Genomic DNA, 21930 nt, shown 5'->3' with positions numbered 1-21930 from the left:
GTGTCTATTTTAAGAGGCGTATGTATTTTGTGGATGACAGCTACCTTATTGCTTTAGCCTGGTATATTGTGACATTTTTATGGTTCTGTTTACTGCTTTTAAGACATAAACAACAATGTCTATGGAACGATTCGACTGCCATTACTGCAAGGACACTTTGCTAGGAAAGAAATACATCCTAAAGGAGGACACCCAATACTGCACAAAGTGCTACGAGAATCTGTTTGCTAACTGCTGTGAAGTGTGTTCTTTGCCAATTGGGTGCAACTCTAAGGTAGGCATAAGAAAGCATTAAATGACATCATAATTCACACATTTATATTTGAAAATGACATTGAATTAATTTTTAATACAATGCAATAAATCAAAAAGCTGTGAGATCAATGGACCCTTTACATAGACTGATGATGATGTTTTTAATTCTTTTTTTTTATTTTATTAATGCATAATTATAGGACTAAACTTTGTGTTATATTTCCTTTGTATTACATTTCAAAATTCTCTTCTAGGCATGTAATCAACAAAAAAACATTTTCCTTTTTAAAAAGTCATTGAAATGCTATCATGGTTTTTTTTTTTCTTTTACCTTTTGGATCAAATGGGAACACAAATTATATTTGTTGTAGTATCCATTCACCCCTATAGAAGTTTACGCAACTATGACTACTTTTGCTTTTAAGAACTCTAGAAATGTAAAAAAGGATCCATTAATAAAGGATTAATGACCCAACAGAAAGTCAGAACAGATTTGCAGTCTTTCAACTAGACTTTCTCTGCATGCATAATGAAGGATCTCTCCTACAAAGACCGGCACTGGCATGAAAATTGCTTCAAGTGCGGCAAGTGCAGTCGATCACTGGTGGACAAAGCATTTGCTGCTAAAGATGACCTTATGCTTTGCACTGAGTGCTATTCTCATGAGCATTCCTCAAAGTGTAACACCTGCAAGAAGACTATCATGCCAGGTAGAACACTTTATTCTCTTCTTTATCTTTTCTGGAGAAATTAAATGTAACTAAATGATTTCCCCCCTTAAAAACATCTTAATAGCATTATAAAATTGAATAAAATATTAAAGATCTCAGTATATAAAGGTTGTCTTCTGCTTATGTGTTAGGATCACGAAAAATGGAGTACAAAGGCAATAGCTGGCATGAGACATGCTTTCTGTGTCAACGCTGTCAGCAGCCAATAGGAACCAAGTCTTTCATCCCTAAAGATAACAGTTACTTCTGTGTCCCTTGTTTTGAGAAGCAATTCGCCTACCAATGCTGTGCTTGTAAAAAAGTAAGTCATTTACTTTGTGTATTGTTTGTGAAGGAATCAGATATTTGAAAAACAGTATTACTGTTACAATTCACCCAAAAATGACTCACTCTTTTATTGCAGCAAACTAATATGACTTTATTTCTAATGTGGAATACAAATAGAAAAAGTTTGTGAAGGTGAAGGTCTTTTTTGAACCTTGAAAGCTTTGGAATCAGACATATGAAAAACTATTACATTTCATTAACGTTATCGTTCAATCAGGTCTGGTAAGTGACTCACCTGTATTCACCTTCATGCTGTTCCAAAACAGTATTTTAAAATGTGGAATACAAAAAGAGAAAATTTGTGAGAGAATATATAAAAAAGCATTTATGCGACTGGAGCTTTCAAGATTCAAAAAGCATTTTTTTCACCGTAACTATAACAAAATCCTCAACAAAGCTATCATTTGCCATTGAAGACATGGAATATAGCAGATTAATTGAATGCAATATGATACATAATGTTTTGGATTGCTTTTTTGACCTTGAAATCTACAGTCGCCATGTATTTAAGCGGCATGGAAAACTGTTTTGGCAAATTGGTGAATTAAATTCTCATTTTTACACTTTTCTGATTTGATTATGCAATTTGAAACATATTTACATTTCTCAAGGATTTGATTGGGATTTAAATTTTCGTGTATTTTCTTTTTTGCTTTTGTTTTTAATGTTGGACAATATGGCTAATTTATATTACTAAAATGAAATCCACACTTTCAATTCTGTAGGCCATAACAACTGGTGGTGTCACGTATCATGATAAGCCCTGGCACCGAGAGTGTTTCACTTGCATTGGATGCAAGAGACAACTGGGAGGCCAGCGCTTTACCTCGAGAGAAAACTACCCATACTGCCTGGATTGCTTCAGCAATCTGTATGCCAAGAAATGCGTGGGTTGCACCAAACCAATTACTAGTATGTTTTCATTCTTGACATCTGGCAGCTATTTTTATACACCTCTAAATTAAAATAAAAAAATGAATCAGCATTGTGCTCGATTTTAAAACAGCCGTGTGTATGTGTCCAGGCTTGGCAGGTGCGAAGTACATCTCGTTTGAAGAAAGACAGTGGCACAGTGAGTGTTTCACGTGTATGCAGTGCTCTGTGTCTCTGGTGGGCCGTGGATTCCTCACCCAGAGGGATGACATCCTGTGCACTGACTGTGGCAGGGAGAAGTGAGCTCACCCGACTGGGTCAGATGACCACAGGAGCAGCACAGTCGTCCAACTAAAGCAGGAAAGCAATATGAGGGCAAAATAGATTTGGATTTCTGCTCACATAAATGGAATGATGAATAAACAATGAACAGATTAATTATCTGTGTGGCCTGCTGATAAGGATACTTATTGTATTGTTTAATACGTTTTCAACAATGATTTGGAAATAACTTTTTTTCATAAACCAGCATGGAATAATATAAAAAATGTTTGAAGTTGGTTACACGAAATGCTCTTTTGTTCAATAAAATTTATTCTTCTCTACTACTGCCTGTTTTTTAAGTCTAAAAATAAACATGCAGCATTATTCCCAATCTTTTATTCCCTTTATGGTGGCCATTAATATATCCATTTTAGTCATAGTTTGGTGTTGCTATGACTACAATGCATATATTAATGGCTACCATAAAGGTGGTAAAAAATGGGAATGGTTCTAGGGGTCCATTTATCTAAGCTTATCTAAACTTAGCTAAAGGCCACAAAATTCCAATTTTTATTACATTTTTTTAAAGGTGCTCTCAGTCATTTTCTGTTTAGGTTTCGCTGGTGAAATAAAGTGAGTAGAGGTGTGTTTACGCCAAGTCAAAATGGCTGTGATTACAAGATTCTGACTTGTAAAAAGCATCTTGTAATTACAACTTGTAAACTTTGACATTTTCTGAGAGCTCCAACCGTTCAGCCTGACCGCTGCAATGTCATGTGGAAACACTCAAAATTAAGAACACCCTTAAAAATAAAGAAAACTTTAACATCCATGGACCATTTCCTATGCACAAAAGGTTATTTGGAGTGGAAATAGAAAAGATGTTTCTTTTAAGAACTGTTCACTGAAAGGTTCATAATGGTGGTGGTTTATTACAAACACACAGCGTTTGGCTGCACAAAGCATTAATTGATGGACTGGAGTCTTGTGGATTACTTGTGGATTATCAGCTGTTTAGACTCTCATTCTGACGACACCCATTCACTTAAGAGGATCCAGAGCAAGTGATGCTTGGAGCTAATGGAGGTAATATTTCTCCAACTCATCTACATCTTGGATGGTCTGGTGGTAAATACATTTTCAGCATATTTTCATTTTTGAGTGATCTATTCCTTGAATGCTCTATTATGTTTGAAATGAACATACTCCTAAACTAAACCCTACACCAATCCCAATTGATAATGTGAGCAAAAGCAAACGTAAGATAAAAATGCATTTGATGTGGCAACAACATTGTTTTAGTTTCCTTTCATACACTTTAAAAAAGCATATCTCTGGATCAAAGAAGAAATGTTTAACTAAAGGTTTTACATCTTTAGTCCTTCTTGAACATTTGGTATTGTGCAATCAAACATCCATTCAGAGTCAGAGTAAAAAGCAGTCAAACTGCTGACACTTACTTCCTCTCAAGATGAGAGTCACATGGCAAGGCCAAAATACACTTGAGTAAAAAAAGAGACTTCCATAACACTGGCAGCCTCTCTGCTAATGAGGTGAGACCGTTCGTAACTTGTTTTATTTAGCTTTACAGCATGTATATATCTGGGCTAGTAAAGACTGTTTTCCTTCTCTGCCCAATTTACTATGTTTCTCATTTATTTTTATGTGTATTTTTGCCACTGAGACCTAAATTAAGAGTAAATAATCATGAAAGTCTTCACCCCTGTGCTAGTCTTTCAAAAAATGCCCTCTGGGAAAGGCAAAAACAACTTCAGCATTGAGTATTTTGGTAAAAACCTCTATATTGGGACTAATGAGGGAGTCGTTGAGTACCTCTCTGTAAATAACATGAGTGGTGAAGAAAGCCTTTTAGTGCGGGAGATGGGGAAGAGACAGATGGGCCGAAGTGGAGCAATCAGCCAGCTGACAGCGGTCCCTGTTCTGAATCACCTCTTAGTTCTCTGGGATGGTTCGGTCACGGTGCTTCACATGTTCTCCCTGATTCCTGCCCTGAAAAAAATCATCTAGAATGAGAATGTGCCACTCTTCTATGTCAGTGAATCAGTGGTTCAGACTGATTCTGTCGAGCTCATTGCAGCTTTGACCAAGAGGAAAACAGTGAACATTTATAAGGTGTGTGTGAACAGACGGGAGTGTGTGAGACAGGTGGCTCTGCTGCAGGAACCTGGGACGTGTCTGTATGGGGCCACTTGAGACAGATATTTTCTCCATGACTATCAGAGCCAAGCCACCCTCGATCTTTTACCACATAACCTGGGAAAGCAAAGTATCATTGTTAACAAATGCGAAAACATCTCGGTTACGTATGTAACCTTGGTTCCCTGAATAGGGAACGAGATGCTGCGGTGACGTCACCACGTATGGGAACACCTTCGGTGTGACGAATGTCTGAAGCCCTATACCATCCCGCCAATCCTATTGGCCAAATAGCGCGTGGCACCGCCCAGCATGCGTAGGCATATATATACCTGGTGCCGCGCGCCATTTACCTCAGATTTCATGACGAGAAGAGAAGAAAGCTATCAAGGTACGGCACGGCCAGAACCGCAGCATCTCGTTCCCTATTCAGGGAACCAAGGTTACATACGTAACCGAGATGTTCCCTTTCATAGGTCACTTCGATGCTGCGGTGACGTCACCACGTATGGGAACGCTATACCATCACGCCTGACGTACCTGATAGCTTGGATCCAAGGAAGCATCTGCTCAAGCGGAGAGAACCCGGGAGCCAGGAGCCATCCTCACATCCAGACTGTAAGACCTGATAAAAGTGCTCGGTGAGGACCAGCCTGCCGCAGCACAGATATCATCCATAGAAGATCCACTGAGAAAGGCTTGAGAAGAAGCCACTGTTCTCGTGGAATGACCTTTTACTCCTAAGGGCGAAGCGAGCCCGCGCGCCTCATAGGCCAAGGAAATAGCCTCCACCAGCCAATGGGACATGCGCTGTTTCGTAACTGCATGGCCCTTATTCTTATGTCCAAAACAGACAAACAGCTGGTCAGACTCACGCCATGGGGCAGTGCGATCCACATAAGTCTTCAACGCCCTCACAGGGCAAAGACTTAGATCTCCAGACTCTGTCGCAGCAGGAGAAAAGGCCTCCAGGACCACCTGCTGAAAATGAAAAGGATTAGACGCGACCTTAGGAACATAATTAGGCCTAGGTCGCAACAACACTTTCACAGAGCCTGGTGCAAACTCCATGCACGAGGGTGAGACAGAGAGAGCCTGTAAATCCCCAACTCTTTTAAGGGAGGATAAAGCCATGAGAAGAAGTGTCTTCAGAGACAGGAGCTTATCCGATACAGTTTCCAGGGGCTCAAACGGATGCCCTGACAAACCCAGTAACACAATGGATAAATCCCATGAAGGAACTCGCACAGGGCGGAAAGGCCTCAACCGTCGCGCACCCTGTATAAAGCGAGAAACCAGTGGATGACGACCCACTGAAACACCACCTATATGCTCATGGTGAGCTGAGATAGCTGCCACATAAACCTTCAGGGTGGCTGGTGTCAATCCCTCCGAAAAACGGTCTTGAAGAAACTCCAGTACTGAAGCCACAGGGCAGTAAACTGGATCCACATCATGAGTTTCACACCATGTCATAAACAGTTTCCACTTGAAAGCATATAAGCGTCTCGTAGAAACTGCTCTAGAGTTCAGTATAGTCTCGGTAGTTTCAGCAGAAAGACCGGGACATATCAACTCACTCCGCTCAGAGGCCACGCCCACAGGTTCCACAGATCTGGCCTGGGATGCCAGATCCGTCCCTGTGCTTGCGATAATAAATCCCGTCTGAGGGGAATCTCCACCGGAGAGCCCGCTAACAGATTGATGAGATCCGCAAACCACGGCTGTGTGTGCCATCGCGGAGCCACCAGCAACAGCTGTCCCACTCTGTCCCGCCGTATTCTGCATAATACCGCTGGGACCAGCCGAATCGGAGGAAACGCATACAAGCTGGTCCTGGGCCAGCTGTGAGCTAGCGCATCCAGACCCAGGGGTGATGGAGGGCTTAGGGAGAACCATAGCGGGCAATGCGTAGTCGTGCTCGACGCGAATAAATCCACTTCCGCTTCCCCGAAAATATGCCATAGGTGATTCACCGTTTGGGGGTGTAATCTCCATTCCCCTTGTTCCAGAGTCTGCCTGGATAATAAATCCGCTCCGAAGTTCAGTCGTCCGGGGATGTGAACAGCCCGGATCGACAGAAATTTGTCGTGAGACCAAAGAAGAATCCGCCTCGCCAGTCTGCACAGAGGGCGAGAACGTAATCCTCCCTGATGGTTCAGATAAGCCACGACCGCAGTGTTGTCCGTTCTGAGAAGCACATGACGGCCGGTCAGTAGACTCGAAAAATACTGGAGAGCCAGAAAAACCGCCAGTAATTCCAATTTGTTTATGTGCCAGCTGCGTTGTGCCGCTGTCCACACTCCGTGGGCTGGGCGCCCCTGACAAACAGCTCCCCACCCGGTCAAAGACGCGTCTGTCGTGACAGTCTCTCGGGAAGCACAAATTCCCAGCCGAACCCCGGTGAGGAGAAATTCGGCTGATGTCCATTGTTTTAACGACATCACACACCTCCGCGTCACCGAGATCGTTCGATGCGGAGAACAACGGGGTGAAATATTCTGTCGTTTCGTCCACCACTGAAACGGGCGCATGTAAAGCAAACCCAGATGAATCACGGGAAGCGCCGCCGCCATTAGACCTAGTAGTCTGAGGCACAGTCTCACTGTCACTGTGTGACCCGCCCTGAAGTGCTGAACGCATGACGTAATCGACTGAGCGCGCGGGACAGAAAGCTTTGCTGTCATCGCGCGAGAGTCCAAATCTACTCCCAGAAAGGTAATCCGTTGAGAGGGGATTAATACACTTTTCTGGAAGTTTGTGCGTAAACCCAGGCTGTGTAAATGATTTAGCACAATATCTCGATGAGAGTGTGCTTGAGTCTGAGATTGCGCTAACACCAGCCAGTCGTCCAGATAGTTTAACACACAGACGCCCCGGAGCCGCAACGGGGCCAGAGCTGCGTCCATGCATTTTGAGAATGTACGGGGAGCTAGCGCTAAGCCAAAGGGAAGAACGCGGTACTGATACGCTTTGCCCTCCAAAGCGAATCTGAGGAACTTCCGGTGTCTCTCGATGATCTGAATATGAAAATAAGCATCCTTCAGATCGATCGTGACAAACCAGTCGTTTGGTTGAATCTGAGACAAAATAGATTTTACCGTCAACATCTTGAATTTGCTCGACCTGAGTGCAAGATTTAGACGGCGTAAATCCAGAATGGGTCGTAATCCGCCGTCCTTTTTTGGTACCACAAAATAACGGCTGTAAAACCCTGACTCCATCTGAGAGGGGTGTACTTCTTCTATAGCCCCTTTGCTCAGTAGAGCTAACATTTCCTGTCTCAGCACCGCCATGTCCATCGGTTTCATCACCGTGGAGAGAATTCCGCGGAAAGGGGGCGGGCCTTTCCGAAACTGAATGGTGTATCCGTGACAAATTGTGCGTAACACCCATTGAGAAATGCCGGGCAAGCGTTCCCACGCGGCCCGAAACAATATTAGCGGTTTTTTTTTTTTTTTTTTTTTGTTGTGTATAATCCTGAAGCGTATCCACGGCAGGATTTAATCCAACAAGATAAACATTGGGCCACGCTGCTAGCGAGAACGCGGCAGCTGTGTGAGCCGTCATACACTGGCCATCTTTGCCAGCCTCCGCGCCGTCCCTCAAACTCTGAAGGCTGGATTGTGCAGAGTGTCTGAGGGGGCGCGCGAATGAGAGCTCAGTTCAATGACGCTCGAGGTGCCTTTGCTGCGAGACAGTCAATGTTAGAGAACATGAAGGAAAACGCATGCATCAAACTCGCTGCGTTTCGTTGTGTATAATCCTGAAGCGTATCCACGGCAGGATGTAATCCAACAAGATAAACATTGGGCCACGCTGCTAGCGAGAACGCGGCAGCTGTGCGAGCCGTCATACACTGGCCATCTTTGCCAGCCTCCGCGCCGTCCCTCAAACTCTGAAGGCTGGATTGTGCAGAGTGTCTGAGGGGGCGCGCGAATGATAGCTCCGTTCAATGACGCTCGAGGTGCCTTTGCTGCGAGACAGTCAATGTTAGAGAACATGAAGGAAACGCATGCATCAAACTCGCTGCGTTTCGTTGTGTATAATCCTGAAGCGTATCCACGGCAGGATTTAATCCAACAAGATGAACATCGGGCCACGCCGCTAGCGAGAACGCGGCGGCTGTGTGAACCGTATACACTGGCCATCTTTGCCAGCCTCCGCGCCATCCCTCAAACTCTGAAGACTGGATTGTGCAGAGTGTCTGAGGGGGCGCGCGAATGATAGCTCAGTTAAATGACGCTCGAGGAGCCTTTGCTGCGAGACAGTCAAATGTTAGAGTGTGGAAACTGCAGTGAGAGGCTTAGATGTGCATTAGCAGTCCAACAGCGCTCTCTGGAGGCGGGCACAGTCCTAAGCAAACATGAAGGAAAAACGCATGCGTCACATTCGCTGCGTTTCGTTGTGTATAATCCTGAAGCGTATCCACGGCAGGATTTAATCCAACAAGATAAACATCGGGCCACGCCGCTAGCGAGAACGCGGTGGCTGTGTGAACCGTCATACGCTGGCCATCTTTGCCAGCCTCCGCGCCGTCCCTCAAACTCTGAAGACTGGATTGTGCAGAGTGTCTGAAGGGGCGCGCGAATGATAGCTCAGTTCAATGACGCTCGAGGTGTCCTTGCTGCGAGACAGTCAAAGTTAGAGTATGGGGACTGCAGTGAGAGGGTAGATGTGCATTAGCAGTCTAACAGCACTCTCAGTGAAGGGCATAGTCCCTGGCATATTAACATGAAGAAAAGTGTGTGCGTCAAACTCGCTGCGTTTCGTTGTATATAATCCTGAAGCGTATCCACGGCAGGATTCAATCCAACAAGATAACATCGGGCCAAGCCGCTAGCGAAAACGCGGCGGCTGTGTGAGCCGTAATCCACCATTTGAAGAGCAAAAACTGTTGATTAACGCGCTCGAGTGGGGGAGAGCGAGCACATGGAACTCCAGTGCATCACTGTATTCATATTCAAGCCGCACATATCGCCCCTAACCAACACCTCGTGCGGGGCCTCGGCGACCGCAGTAGCGAAACGGTGGGGGTTAGACGCGAGGCGACTTAAGAAATACACTCCAGAGCGCGGATACTTCCTAATGGCGTTAGTGCACAGGGGAAGTGTATGCATATTTTACTGTAGCCATAGGCTATCAAGGAGAGAACCTGTAGAGAGGCTGCAACGAACCTCTCATAAGTGCCTCCTCGTGATAACCCATCATACGGCTCCTACCTTTCGTTGACTCATCGCGTCCGCGGAGAGGAGTATACTGCTCGTAGATGATCGCTGAGAACGCGAGATAATAGGGAACAGAAGATTCGCTTCGTACTGAAGGAATGAAATCTGAGGTAAATGGCGCGCGGCACCAGGTATATATATGCCTACGCATGCTGGGCGGTGCCACGCGCTATTTGGCCAATAGGATTGGCGGGATGGTATAGGGCTTCAGACATTCGTCACACCGAAGGTGTTCCCATACGTGGTGACGTCACCGCAGCATCGAAGTGACCTATGAAAGGGAAAAGGAGAATTCCTTTTAAATGGCCCTGGATGTTTGGGAAAGAATTTTTTCTTAATTATAAAATAAAAAAAAATTCAAGGTTTAAGTGATAAACAAGGTAAATCTGAAAAATCTGCCAGTACATGCAATCATGTTAAAATCACATGTGAAATATGTGAAACAAATGTAAAACGTACATAAACATGTCATTTCAGGTGTTTCATGTATTTTACATGTGATTTTAACATGTGATTGCACATGTGAAGTTCATGTGTTTTTTCTGTAACGGGTAGAAAAAAAAACTGGGGTTCAAGTGTTTTAAGGCCTGTAAGTGCTTGATAAAAAAAAAAAACATTGTTTAATTTAATGTACTAACAATAATTTATAATATACTCGAGATCCCACAGAGAAAAAATTATGGCGAACAATTGAAGACTTTTATTGATTTTGCAAGACAGCTTAATCTCATATATCTCCTCAAAGGTTTCAGAAGGGATCTTCAGAGGTCAGTGTGGCTGAGCGGAGCGTCTTAGACACACTGAGCAAGGCAATTCATATAAGCACTCGCACCAGATGCACAGATGTCTTTCCAGCAAGATGAAAATCATCTTACAGTAGTATTAAACTTTCTGTCTTTCTTTATATTTATATAAGTCAGAATTGGAATGGAAACTGATGATGCATGATTATTATAAAATAAATGGCTAAACTAATAAATTTAGGCAAATGCATTACATTTATTGTGATTTATGCCACTCATCACTTTATGTTTAGGATCTACATAAAAATTTAATCTGTACAGTACATCTGGAATTATAAAGTTTTACAGAGAAGCTTTTGTGGATGCAAAATAACTTTATTAAAGTAATGCTTCAATTAGTGAAATTTACTAGCAATTTCTGTGTGAAATCCAACACCTTTTCAGTATAATCTTTTATTTTCCAGTAAAGGTGAACTAGACCCAATGGAAATAAATGAGCCTTTATCCAGCTGTGGCTGTTATGAGTGAAGACTTTACACCTCAGACATCAGCAGTTAACAAGGACCATGCCAAGGACTTGTGGACATTAAGTCGAGACAACTGGCCGACATTTAAACAATACCTTGTCTTTTTGGATGTCTTCTTGAAAGAAGTCAGGCCAACAGAACAGGGCCAAATGTCGCTTCAATACTTTTTAACCCCCTCTCAAATCTGGAACATAAACCCATCATCTGGAAATTTGTTGACTGGGTTCTTCCAAGAGGCAAGCATTTTAACTGTCATATCTTATCAACAGCAGAGGTCAGAGTTATACAGAATTCATTAAGTCTAGCTCTACAGTAAAAGAAAAAACATTATGTATCTAGAATTTGCTCTAAGACAATAGAAACAACCTTGCTATAGTACAATATTTATCAAAAGCTTGGGTGTGCTAAAAATAATAATAATAATAATATCTTTGAAAGAATTGACTTATGCTTACCAAGGCTGCATTTATTTAATCAAAAATATAGTAAAAGTAGTATATTTTTTAAATAATATTACATCTTAAAATACATTATTGTCAATTTTTTAATATTTATTATTGTGATACTAAAGCAGAATTCCAACATCATAACTTCAGTCTTCAGTGTAACATCAGAAATATTTCTAATATGCTGATTTGCACTGGAAGAAGATCTTACCATTCTCACCAACTACCCAGTTGCTATGACTGTGTACTTGGAGTATTTAGTCAGTGAATTACACAGCAAGTTGACTTATCTATATGTAATTAATAACTATTTTAAAGGGATCAGCGGGAGTCAAATTTACACTGATGTTTTGAAACATAAATTAGCTTTTAGAACTAATAAATTAGCTTTTTTAAATATTTTATAGCTTTTATTTGATAGTTTTTGGTTTAATTTCAGCTTAATTCTTAGTCATTTTGTTGCTACTTAAACTTAGACAATTATTTTTTTGGTGAAACTAAGTTATAAAAATGACTCGTTCTGAACTTCTGCTGTTTCGTGGCATCGCATCCACACATGACTGTTCACGTTTACACATCAGAACTGGATGATCAGATACTTCATCAGGACATGCATAGTGATGTAATAAGGAGAAAGCAGGATAAATGGTATTATTTCTAAGCCTTAGGGCACGTATTACAGAAAGTTAAGTCTCAAATTAAGACATAACAAAGCTTCAAACAGAAATCACCATGACTACTAAACAGATAGGACTCTATATTGGATGTTTTTGTAATATGGTCCCAGAAGAACCAACGATTTAGAGTAAAATGTGTGTAAGTGTGTAAAACTGCTTCTCATACTACATGGGATGTTTTCCAATGGCAAAACAACAACAAAAAAAGTTAAAGGAGTATTTTTTGCGGGTCAGAGAGAGTATAAAGATTGAGAAAAACTAAAGAACTTCTGTAATAATATATTACATGACCCCTTTACTGCCAGTTTTCCATGACTGAACGTCGCATTTAAGAAACACAATTTGTCTGTTCACATCGTATGTCAAACAGATACTGCAGTCAACCGAGAATGACTATAACAATGAATCAAGCAAGCAAGAGATGAGACAAACTTCAGCAATTACTCTGGCAATCTTCTTTCTATAAAGCCAATGCCATATATGGTGAGCACAATACATGCTGATAAAGACTTTGAAAGGTTAATTACACCAGTATATCTGAAATTCAAATTTAAAAGTGTTTGATACTGTTGCAAGTGTTCATGGATGAAACAAATAACACCCTGGTTTCTTCATGTGGAGAGAGCAATTATGCTCGGGAAGTCTGGTAAACACAAAAAGGCCCTGCAGGTTTTGGTCCATGAAGAAAAAGATCAGCAGGCTGCTGAAAGCTACTGTTGGAGGACCTCTGCTGGACGAGACAAGAAGTTCACACAGGGAATGTTTCTCTCCCAGCTTCAAATCTCCTGAACAAAAATGCAGCTTCTTTTGATTTAGTCAGTGTGTTGAGGGTGCTGCCGGACTCCTGGTCTCTGAAACTGGTGCTGCAGTTCCTGTCATGGTGGAGAAAGCAGTCACTAAAAAAACAAAGACACTATTATTCACTGCTATTCACATTTTCACTTTACATATATACTCTTAGCAGATGCTGTTTCACTAGATTGCCCACAATACAGGCAGTAATTACTTGGATAGTAAGGCAATTAATAGCACAAATTGCTGAGAATAGATGACACCAACAAAGCAGGCCACAAACACAAAAACTGCACTTATACTACACCACAATACAGCTGGGATGATACTGGACAGACAACCATATATTATAATCTGAGAAGTAGATTCAGAATTGTGAGGGGAAAAATACAGGTCAGATTTCTGAGTTTATCTCACATATTTTTCTTTTCTTTGTTTATATCTCACTTTTTTCCCTTAGAATTCCAAGACATAAAGTCTCTTACTTGATCAAAAATAACTTTAAAATTGTTCTATTTGAAAAGGTATTCATGTGAAAGCAAAGCTGAATTTTCAGCATCCATTTCAGTTCAGTGTCACATGATCTTTCAGAAATCATTCTATTATGCTGATTTGCTCATTATTATTAATGTTGCTTACTATTTTTGTAGAAAACATTTTCCAGGATTCTTTGAATAGATAAACAGCATTTTTTTTAAAAGTGACATTATAAATCTCTGCACTGTCACTTCTGATCGAGTTAATGCAAACTTGCTGAATAAATGTATTAATATCTTTCTTGCATTATTTTACAGTATATTTCTCTTTTGCAACATTGCAAAATATTGTACTTTCTCTGCAAATAACAGACATACAATTCAAGTATGAGCCAAAGCCTAGGCATGCCAGTATAAATAACAATAAACTATTATTTTCAGCCATGTTCATTCCTTCTTCATAGATTCATGATCATTGGCTGAAAATGAACTTTGCATGCTATGGGCCTCGACATGGGTGCCAGAGAACAACAAACTATATTATAAACAAGTTGACATCCCTTTTACACCCACTGGACTGGGCTGGCTCAGTGCTGTCTGCTTCTAGCCCAAGCATGGTGAGGAACTGGCAGCCTGACAAACCCAAGCTGTACACCACTTCAGGACATGGTGCTCTCCAGATAAGCCACCTCTCAGACCATTTTGTTTGTGGACATAAAAAAAAAAATCACAAATTGCCTCAAATATTTTTCCACGTGATTCAGAATACCAAACAGACTGTGATATGTCAAAGTGAATCACTGTTGCATAAAGTCTGGCATAAAGTCCTGGTATAAATAAATCTCTTGCTACTCTTGTCGTATTGGCTTTCATTTTATTGTATTAACAAAATTGTAAATTGTACAGTCATGGCCATACGTTTTGGCAGTTACACATTTTGTGTTTTGCAAAAGTTTTGATCCAGTAACTACTTCTTTCAGGTGATATTCTTTGTAGCAATTTCTATTCACATGTGAGGCCATTTTGATGCAAAGTGATGATGGCTGCACGTGTTTCTTCGGAGGTAACCATTGCTAACAAGAACACAATGATTGGAAGCTTCTGATCCCTCTACACAATAATCTAGAATTAACACCACAATGCACTTAAGCAGCAAACTTTGCAAAGCACAACTTTTATGTCACTGCCAAAGCTTTTGGCTTTGAATGTATGTACATATATATCTAATATCTATATATGGTGGTATTCATAAGCTGTAGTCATAAGCCAAATTCTTAAGGGATGCATTTTGAGAATATTGTGTGCATTTTTTAATGTTATGCACTTACTGGCAAAATCTCTTGTAAACATGTCTAGGTCATAAATTAAATAAAATGAAATTTTATATATATTTTATATTCCATTTTAAATAAACATTCCAGTAGTGAGAATGAGATTTGCTTGCTTTATCGTCCCAGAAATAAATAGGTCAATAAATAGGCATCAGTTGTGTATTGATTACCCATACTTTGCATTTGCTATGTGTGAAGTATGCTGCAAATAATGCACATATTTTATTGTGCAATTGTGCATTAGAGCAAAATATAAAAAATAAAAAAAATTATGTGATTAAGTATAAAGTTCATCCATATGGGTCCATGTTCAGCAAAGAAGTGTTGACCACACTTACTGTGACTCATTCTGCCCCAGTTAAAGCTGGCCGCTTGTGTAAAGGGCTGGGCCGATGGTCATTTGGGTGGACTCTAAATTTACTTTAGGATCCCTCCCTTTTTTGATAGATGCCTCTTGGGGCCTTCAATGTTTTGACATTTCAGGACTAAGGAGACTAAAAACCAACAAGCTTGCAATATTGCAGAAGTTTAAGTAGGGTTGATTTAAACTAGCTTCACTTGACAGTTCGGGTGTTATTTATGCTTACCAATACTCAAATAATAAAGCAAACTGGTGCAGATACTTGCTTATGGACAGTCAGCATGTCCCCTGGAGAGTAGCCAGGGATCTTTAAAGGCTTCTGCACAGATGGTCATTTTACACATGAGGAAACAGGATGGATGCAAAAATCAAGAGTTACAGAACAAATTGTGGTAGAGAACGAGTCATATTTATAAACATCGACACCACAGACAGAGGAAAAGAGTAAAAAAAAAAAAAATCCTTTTCCTCTCGTGCTTTTAAATATAAAGACAGACATCTAAAATGCCTGTGTTTACTTAAAAAAAAAAAAGTTGTTTAAAAATACCCTGTATTTCCAAAAGGAATCGGTTTTATACTTTTTTGTGTTTACTTATGGCTGAATTTAATGGGAATATAAATTAAGTGCTGCCGTTTTATGATTTCTGACTCAAAACAAAATGTGCCATGTGACTATTATAGTAAACATTAGATAAGTTTTACCAACTCAACCTATGATGATACTATATGTGTAGAGAGTGTATGTAACATCACATGTGTAGAGTAAAACTTGTATCACTGACCGGCACAAAATATATATATATATATTTTAAATAATAATGAAACTATATGTTGTATCATTATACCCACAAGGATAATCTTCATTTGCAACCTTTGGATAACAATAATGGTAAGGTACCAAAGAAACAAGAAAGATAGAACCATCCCTAATTTGCAGTTTTCTTGAAGAGGCTAATGCTATACTGAGTAAACCCAAGAACAAATATCAAAGGATGATCAAAACATATCTATTTTTCAACCCTTGTAAGCAACGCTGTCATTTCCATAGCTTTCTTTACCTTTGGTTTTGGAGCCAGGCCACCTAGGGATAGTCACAGCGTAGACCACTGGAGACACTAGGGGAGAGGCAAAGACCACAGGCTCCTACCATGCATCCTGGCTCCTAGACATGGCCTGTAGTTTGGTGTGTAGAATAATCCCACAGCACGGCATATGGGATTTTTTCTTTTCCAGCTCACATATAATCTGCTATGCCTGTTGTCGTACCCTTACACAATGGACTGAATGCTCATTGTCTGATGGCCATGCAATCAGTCTAATTAACATGTAGCAATGGCAATGTCAAACTTCAGCTGCCTTCCAATTTTTCACCAGAGTATTATTTAAGGGCTAAAATGAAATGCAGGAGAGCATTGCAAGCTGGCAAGGTGGATTGGCGTTGAAACTTGTAGTAAATGGGGCCTTATGCATGCAGATGTTTTTGAGAAGTAAATATAGATTCATGAACACACCACCATGCTTGGAAACCTGTTTATCTTCTGCTTACGGGTTATTAACATAACGAGTGGGACTGTAAGTAATGACGTGAGATTGGTCGATGTCCACAGAAAACTCTTGGTTCAAATATGTTAATTAAGGGAAAATTAAGATATTGAGTTTAAATAGGATATAACAAGCCATGAAATAAATAGAGAAATTTACAGATCGTAAAACAATATTGCCATGCTGACACTAAACTGAGTGTATTCTCAAGGGTGGTTCCCTTGACTTGGTTTTGAACTTGTGGACCCAAGTGTAATACACAAGTATTTTTCCTAACCCTGCTGCATCCCTGCTTCTGGGAAGGAAAGTAATTGTTTTTGCTGACTCATGGAAGTTCACATAACGGCATTGTTATCCTTGTTTTTGGTGTGTTAACCCCTCAAATCCTCTGCTACAGTTAAAAGTCCTTTTTAACCACTGAGGGTGGTTAAAACCACCATCATTTACCCATACCCATAATTCTATATGATTTTCCTATTTATATCTCATTGAATTTATTGTATGACAACATAAATTCAGCGCATGGCTAAAAAGCTAAATCTGGTGCAAAACAAATTTCTGATAGTTCAGAGAATAAAGCACTATTATGAGGAAGACTTTCAATTAGATTTTGTAATAAAGTCTGCACTCTACATGAGTAAAAGTTAGACGTTCTGACCAACAAAATTTACCAACATGTTCTTCTGACCAACAAAAATCTCTTTTACAGCAACTCTGTGTTTTCATTTGGAATTTAACACTGTTGATTAAAGACTAAACATTCCTTGACATACACTTAAGAAACAGCATCTGCCATGTAGTAATTAGAAATTCAGCAACATTGTTTTCAACAAATGAACACACCCAAACAAAACGTAGCTTGGTGGGAGAGAAACTATTCACACGTAATTCCCATTTACACATGCTGAGAAATTATGAGACCACCAATCACAGTTGCACAGTAACGATTACACGTGTCATCAATTTTCATAAAGTTCTCATGAAGACACCTGTTGAACCCTGGCACATCACATCACATCGGGCACCCTCTATAGCTTTACATCTAAATGTAAAGAATGTCCCATTTATTTTATGATATGGCTGATGAGAAAATCACAGGATTTTGCCATTTTAAATGATTTCACAATTTACATAATTTATTTATTTATTTTTATTGCTTTTGTATTTATGCAGAAGAAATTGTATCAATAGCTGTTCATACTGAATATTGTCCAAAACGTGGATCTCTTATAATAATTTTCCTCCTCATCTCCAATACATCAAGCTGGTTTTAATTAAGCACAGTGGGCAAGTGTGTTTAAAAAAAACAACAACAACAACAACAACAACAACAACAACAAAAACAACAACCTGCAATTCATTTTCCAAGCCAAGCATATAAATGTTAAAATATGTTTTTGCAAGTATGCTAAGGTTTCAACCATTAGTAACCTGTCACAGTTAAGGAATATCAGAAATAGTTCTTGCATTTTCACAATAATGAGCACTTGGCGTGAAGTTGACTGTCAGCAGCTTATCTCACATTAAGATGGATGGAGATTGAATAGGCGCTGCTTTAAAAAGCACACAGCTCATAATGTCGGGCTCTGGTGCATTTCTGTCCTTTAATTTGGAAAGGGCGTTTCTGAAATGTCACGGAACTTAGAAAGATAATGGAGGCTAAATGTATAGATTACAGTGGATTTCCAAGGTCCAACGATATAATTTGGCTAATTTCAATGGAACAAACCAACAGCTGGAAGCCTGTAAATGTAGTTTAACACTGACAAAAAACCTCAATTGACTTTAAATGTTCAAATTTGTGTGAAAAAAAAAAACGAAAGGCACTTAACTCTGGGTCCAGATGAAAATGTTTGGATTTTGGCTGTCCACTCTGGTTTGTGGATGAAGGAGCGGATATTTAAATGGAGAAACATGGGCAAATCTTTAAGGAATAGCTAATCAAACAGAGCAAGAAAATCTTCTGAAGGTAATTTGTCTGCAATTGTCAGCTCTAAGCTGGAACATCTGTAGAAGAGGAAATTTGAAGTTTTATTTCTACCACTAATAGCTGAATTTCAACCAAACACAACTTACCAAAGGCTCTAAACCCACATTTCTGGCAGGTTAAGCCTTGTGGTTTTAGCTGTTCTGTTTGTACGCCATAAAACCACAAACTGCCCTCTCTGAATTTATTCATATATCACTACAAATAGCTCAGGTGTCCCCTTAAACCAACATTACCCCCTTAAAGAATGCGAATAAAGAATTAAAGAATTATTTTAAGAATGCGCCACTTCTTGCAAAGTACACTGCATTTCAAAGCTATAAGGAATGTCTTATCACACAACCCCGGACTATAGCATACGGGAAAAACTTAACAAAAAGGAATTTTGCTCGTTCTGGAACACTAAACTCCACAGTGTTTGTTCACTTCTGTTTTGAGGACAGAATGAGGAAAAAAAACTCAGAAAAGATCATTATGTGAGGCAGAAAGACCATCTTACATGTGGTTCTTGAAAGTCAAAAGGTCATCAGTTGTGGTTCCTGAAGAGCAACTTTGGCACATGCGGAAATTACAGAGATCACTGGAGCTCTCACAGTCACACTGAGGTTGTCTCACAGTTTGGTGCCAAGCTTCTATATTAGCCCAGACTTTCTGCTGAGGACCTGTCTACTCATCCGGACTCCAACTGTTTGTGACTGCAGTAGTTTATAAATGCATTAGCCCACAAATATATGTTTCTAAAACTGTCTGGCACTGAAGGTCTTGCTTCAGCATGATTATTTAAACAGAATCTACTGTTTACTCAAAGAGGAAATGCAAGGTGTAACACTACTCAAAGCACTTTTGTGTCTCAAACTGTAATGATGCTAGTATCAAAAAGACAATACCACATTACTGATGACGTTTGAAGCTTCGAACGTCGTGAAGTATCAGAAGGTCAGAACAGCTGGTTTGAAAAAATTGGCGCTTCAAGTACAGGGTGAGGGGTGGTTGTCACATGAATGGCAGCTGTTTATAAATGTAAAATATCTTGTTTTTTAAAGAATATAATAAAACTAGTTATTCAAACTAACATCAACATTTTTGCTTCAAGTTCTTTTTTTTCAGAAACACGTTTATAAAGTGTGTTTGTTTTGCGATTGATGATCAATCCAATTGATAATGCCATGTCTTTTTTTGTGTGTGCCTATTATATTATTTCACAATACCTTGACTATTGTATTTCAGAACAGTTTTCTAAACTCCAAATTATTCTTCAGGCTTTAAGATGTTTTATTCTAAAACCGCTTACATTTTTTCTTGCAGACAGAAAACCTGCAATTATCTTTGGAAGACACTCTTGGATCAGTTATTATCTTTAAATACAGGATTTAACCACCAAAATTTATGTTCTGAAAAACCCATTAGGTAGCTTTATTTAACCAATTCCTTTAAGTGATTCTGATTCCCTGAAGTAAAGGATATATTTTTTCTCCCATGCTGTCATAAAAGAGTGAAAGGCGAGACATGTTTATAAGGTAGAGGAACAGACATACCAACAGAGGTGGGTAGTAACGAGTTACATTTACTTAGTTACATTTACTTGAGTAATTTTTTGGGGTAACTAATACTTTTCGGAGTATATTTAAAGATGGGTACTTTATACTCTTACTTGAGTACATTTTTGGGGGAAAATCTGTACTTTTACTTCGTTACTGTGGGCGACGCTCCTCTCGTTACTTTATCTTAATGCAATCAATGTTATAAATGCTTCAGTTTATTCCAAACGCGCCGTCTACTTTTCTCTGGGCAATGAGTGATGCCCATTTTATTTTTTTATTTATTTAACCTTTATTTACCCAGGTAAGCACATTGAGAACACTTTCTCATTTACAATGGCGACCTGGCCAAGATAAAAGCGTCGAGGTACAAAAGTTACACATGAAATTACAAGACAAAACAGATCAAACATCAGATCAAACAGACAAAGACTGCCATGGTATATTAAAATGTACAAACACATATATTAATGACTAAAGTGTAAGCTGGGATTAGCATGTACAATGGTCTGACAATGTGTTTGCTAATAATAATTTGAATGTGGATAACGGGACAATGGATTCAAGCTTCAGAGATTTTTGAAGTGTATTCCAGTCGTTAACAGCGGAGAACTGGAAAGAAAGACGACCAAAGGAGGTACGGGCTTTAGTAGCAGTCAAAGTGATATACCTGCTTGAACGAAGGTTCATAAAGGGGGTAGCTCTAGAGATTAGTGATCTTAGATAAGGTGGGGTTTTACACAGTAGGCATTTATAGATGAAATGATACCAATGTTTTTGATGTCGGGTCTGTAATGAAGGCCAGCCGATTAAACTATAGAGGTCGCAGTGATGGGTATTATATGGAGCATTGGTGGCAAAACGGATGGCAGTATGATATACAACATCTAGTTTACTAAGGAGAGAGTTTGAACCAATTCTGTAAATAATATCACCGTAGTCAATAATTGGAAGGATGGTCATTTTCACGAGAGCGAGTTTTGCTGGAAAAGTAAAAGAGGCTTTATTACGGAATAAGAAGCCAATTCTGGATTTAATTTTAGTTTGGAGCTGATTAATGTGGGTCTGGAAAGAAAGAGAAGAGTCTAACCAAACCCCTAGGTATTTGTACTTGTCTACCTGTTCTATAGCAGACCCATCTAGTGTGGTGATGCTTAATGGGCAGGTAGGTACAGTGCGAGATCGGTTAAAATACATACATTTAGTTTTGGTCGAATTTAAAAGCAGTTGAAGGGAACGTAATGAATGCTGTATGTTATTAAAACTCTCTTGAAGATTTTTTTAACACAGTGTCCAACGACGGGCCAGACGTATAAAGGATGTTGTCGTCTGCATAGAGGTGGATCAAAGAATCACCTGCAGCAAGAGCAACGTCATTAATATATACAGAAAATAGAGTCAGCCCTAGAATTGATCCCTGAGGCACCCCCATGGAGACAGCCAGAGGACTGGAAAGTAGGCCCTCTGACTTAACACATTGAAAGCTGTCAGAGAAATAATTTTTGAACCAAGCAAGGCAATCATCTGAGAACCCCAAGTTCCTTAATCTATCAATTAAGATGTTATGATTGACAGAGTCAAAGGCCTTGGCCAGGTCAATAAAAACTGCTGCGCAATAGTATATTTGATCAATAGCAGTTGTGATGTCATTTGTAACTTTAAGTGTGGCTGAAGT

The 21930-nt window shown here is 39.8% G+C and overlaps 1 protein-coding gene and 1 pseudogene across 1 annotated transcript; both read left to right on the top strand.

The window, feature by feature from the left end:
* On the top strand, positions 1 to 2791 carry LOC132112017 (four and a half LIM domains protein 2-like). Its single transcript, XM_059519615.1, has 5 exons — positions 1 to 274; positions 791 to 965; positions 1118 to 1287; positions 2039 to 2225; positions 2338 to 2791. Exons 1-5 carry the CDS (start codon positions 116 to 118, stop codon positions 2487 to 2489), a joined length of 843 nt encoding a protein of 280 aa, XP_059375598.1. The 5' UTR covers positions 1 to 115; the 3' UTR covers positions 2490 to 2791.
* A 1330-nt stretch (positions 2792 to 4121) lies between these two features.
* LOC132111900 (uncharacterized) lies at positions 4122 to 10698 on the top strand (annotated as a pseudogene).
* The last annotated feature ends 11232 nt before the right edge of the window (positions 10699 to 21930 follow it).

Source organism: Carassius carassius, chromosome 31 (assembly GCF_963082965.1).
Source record: "Carassius carassius chromosome 31, fCarCar2.1, whole genome shotgun sequence".
Lineage (NCBI taxonomy): Eukaryota > Metazoa > Chordata > Actinopteri > Cypriniformes > Cyprinidae > Carassius > Carassius carassius.
Note: the sequence above shows the minus strand (reverse complement) of the source record. Positions and strands in the feature narration are given on the sequence as shown.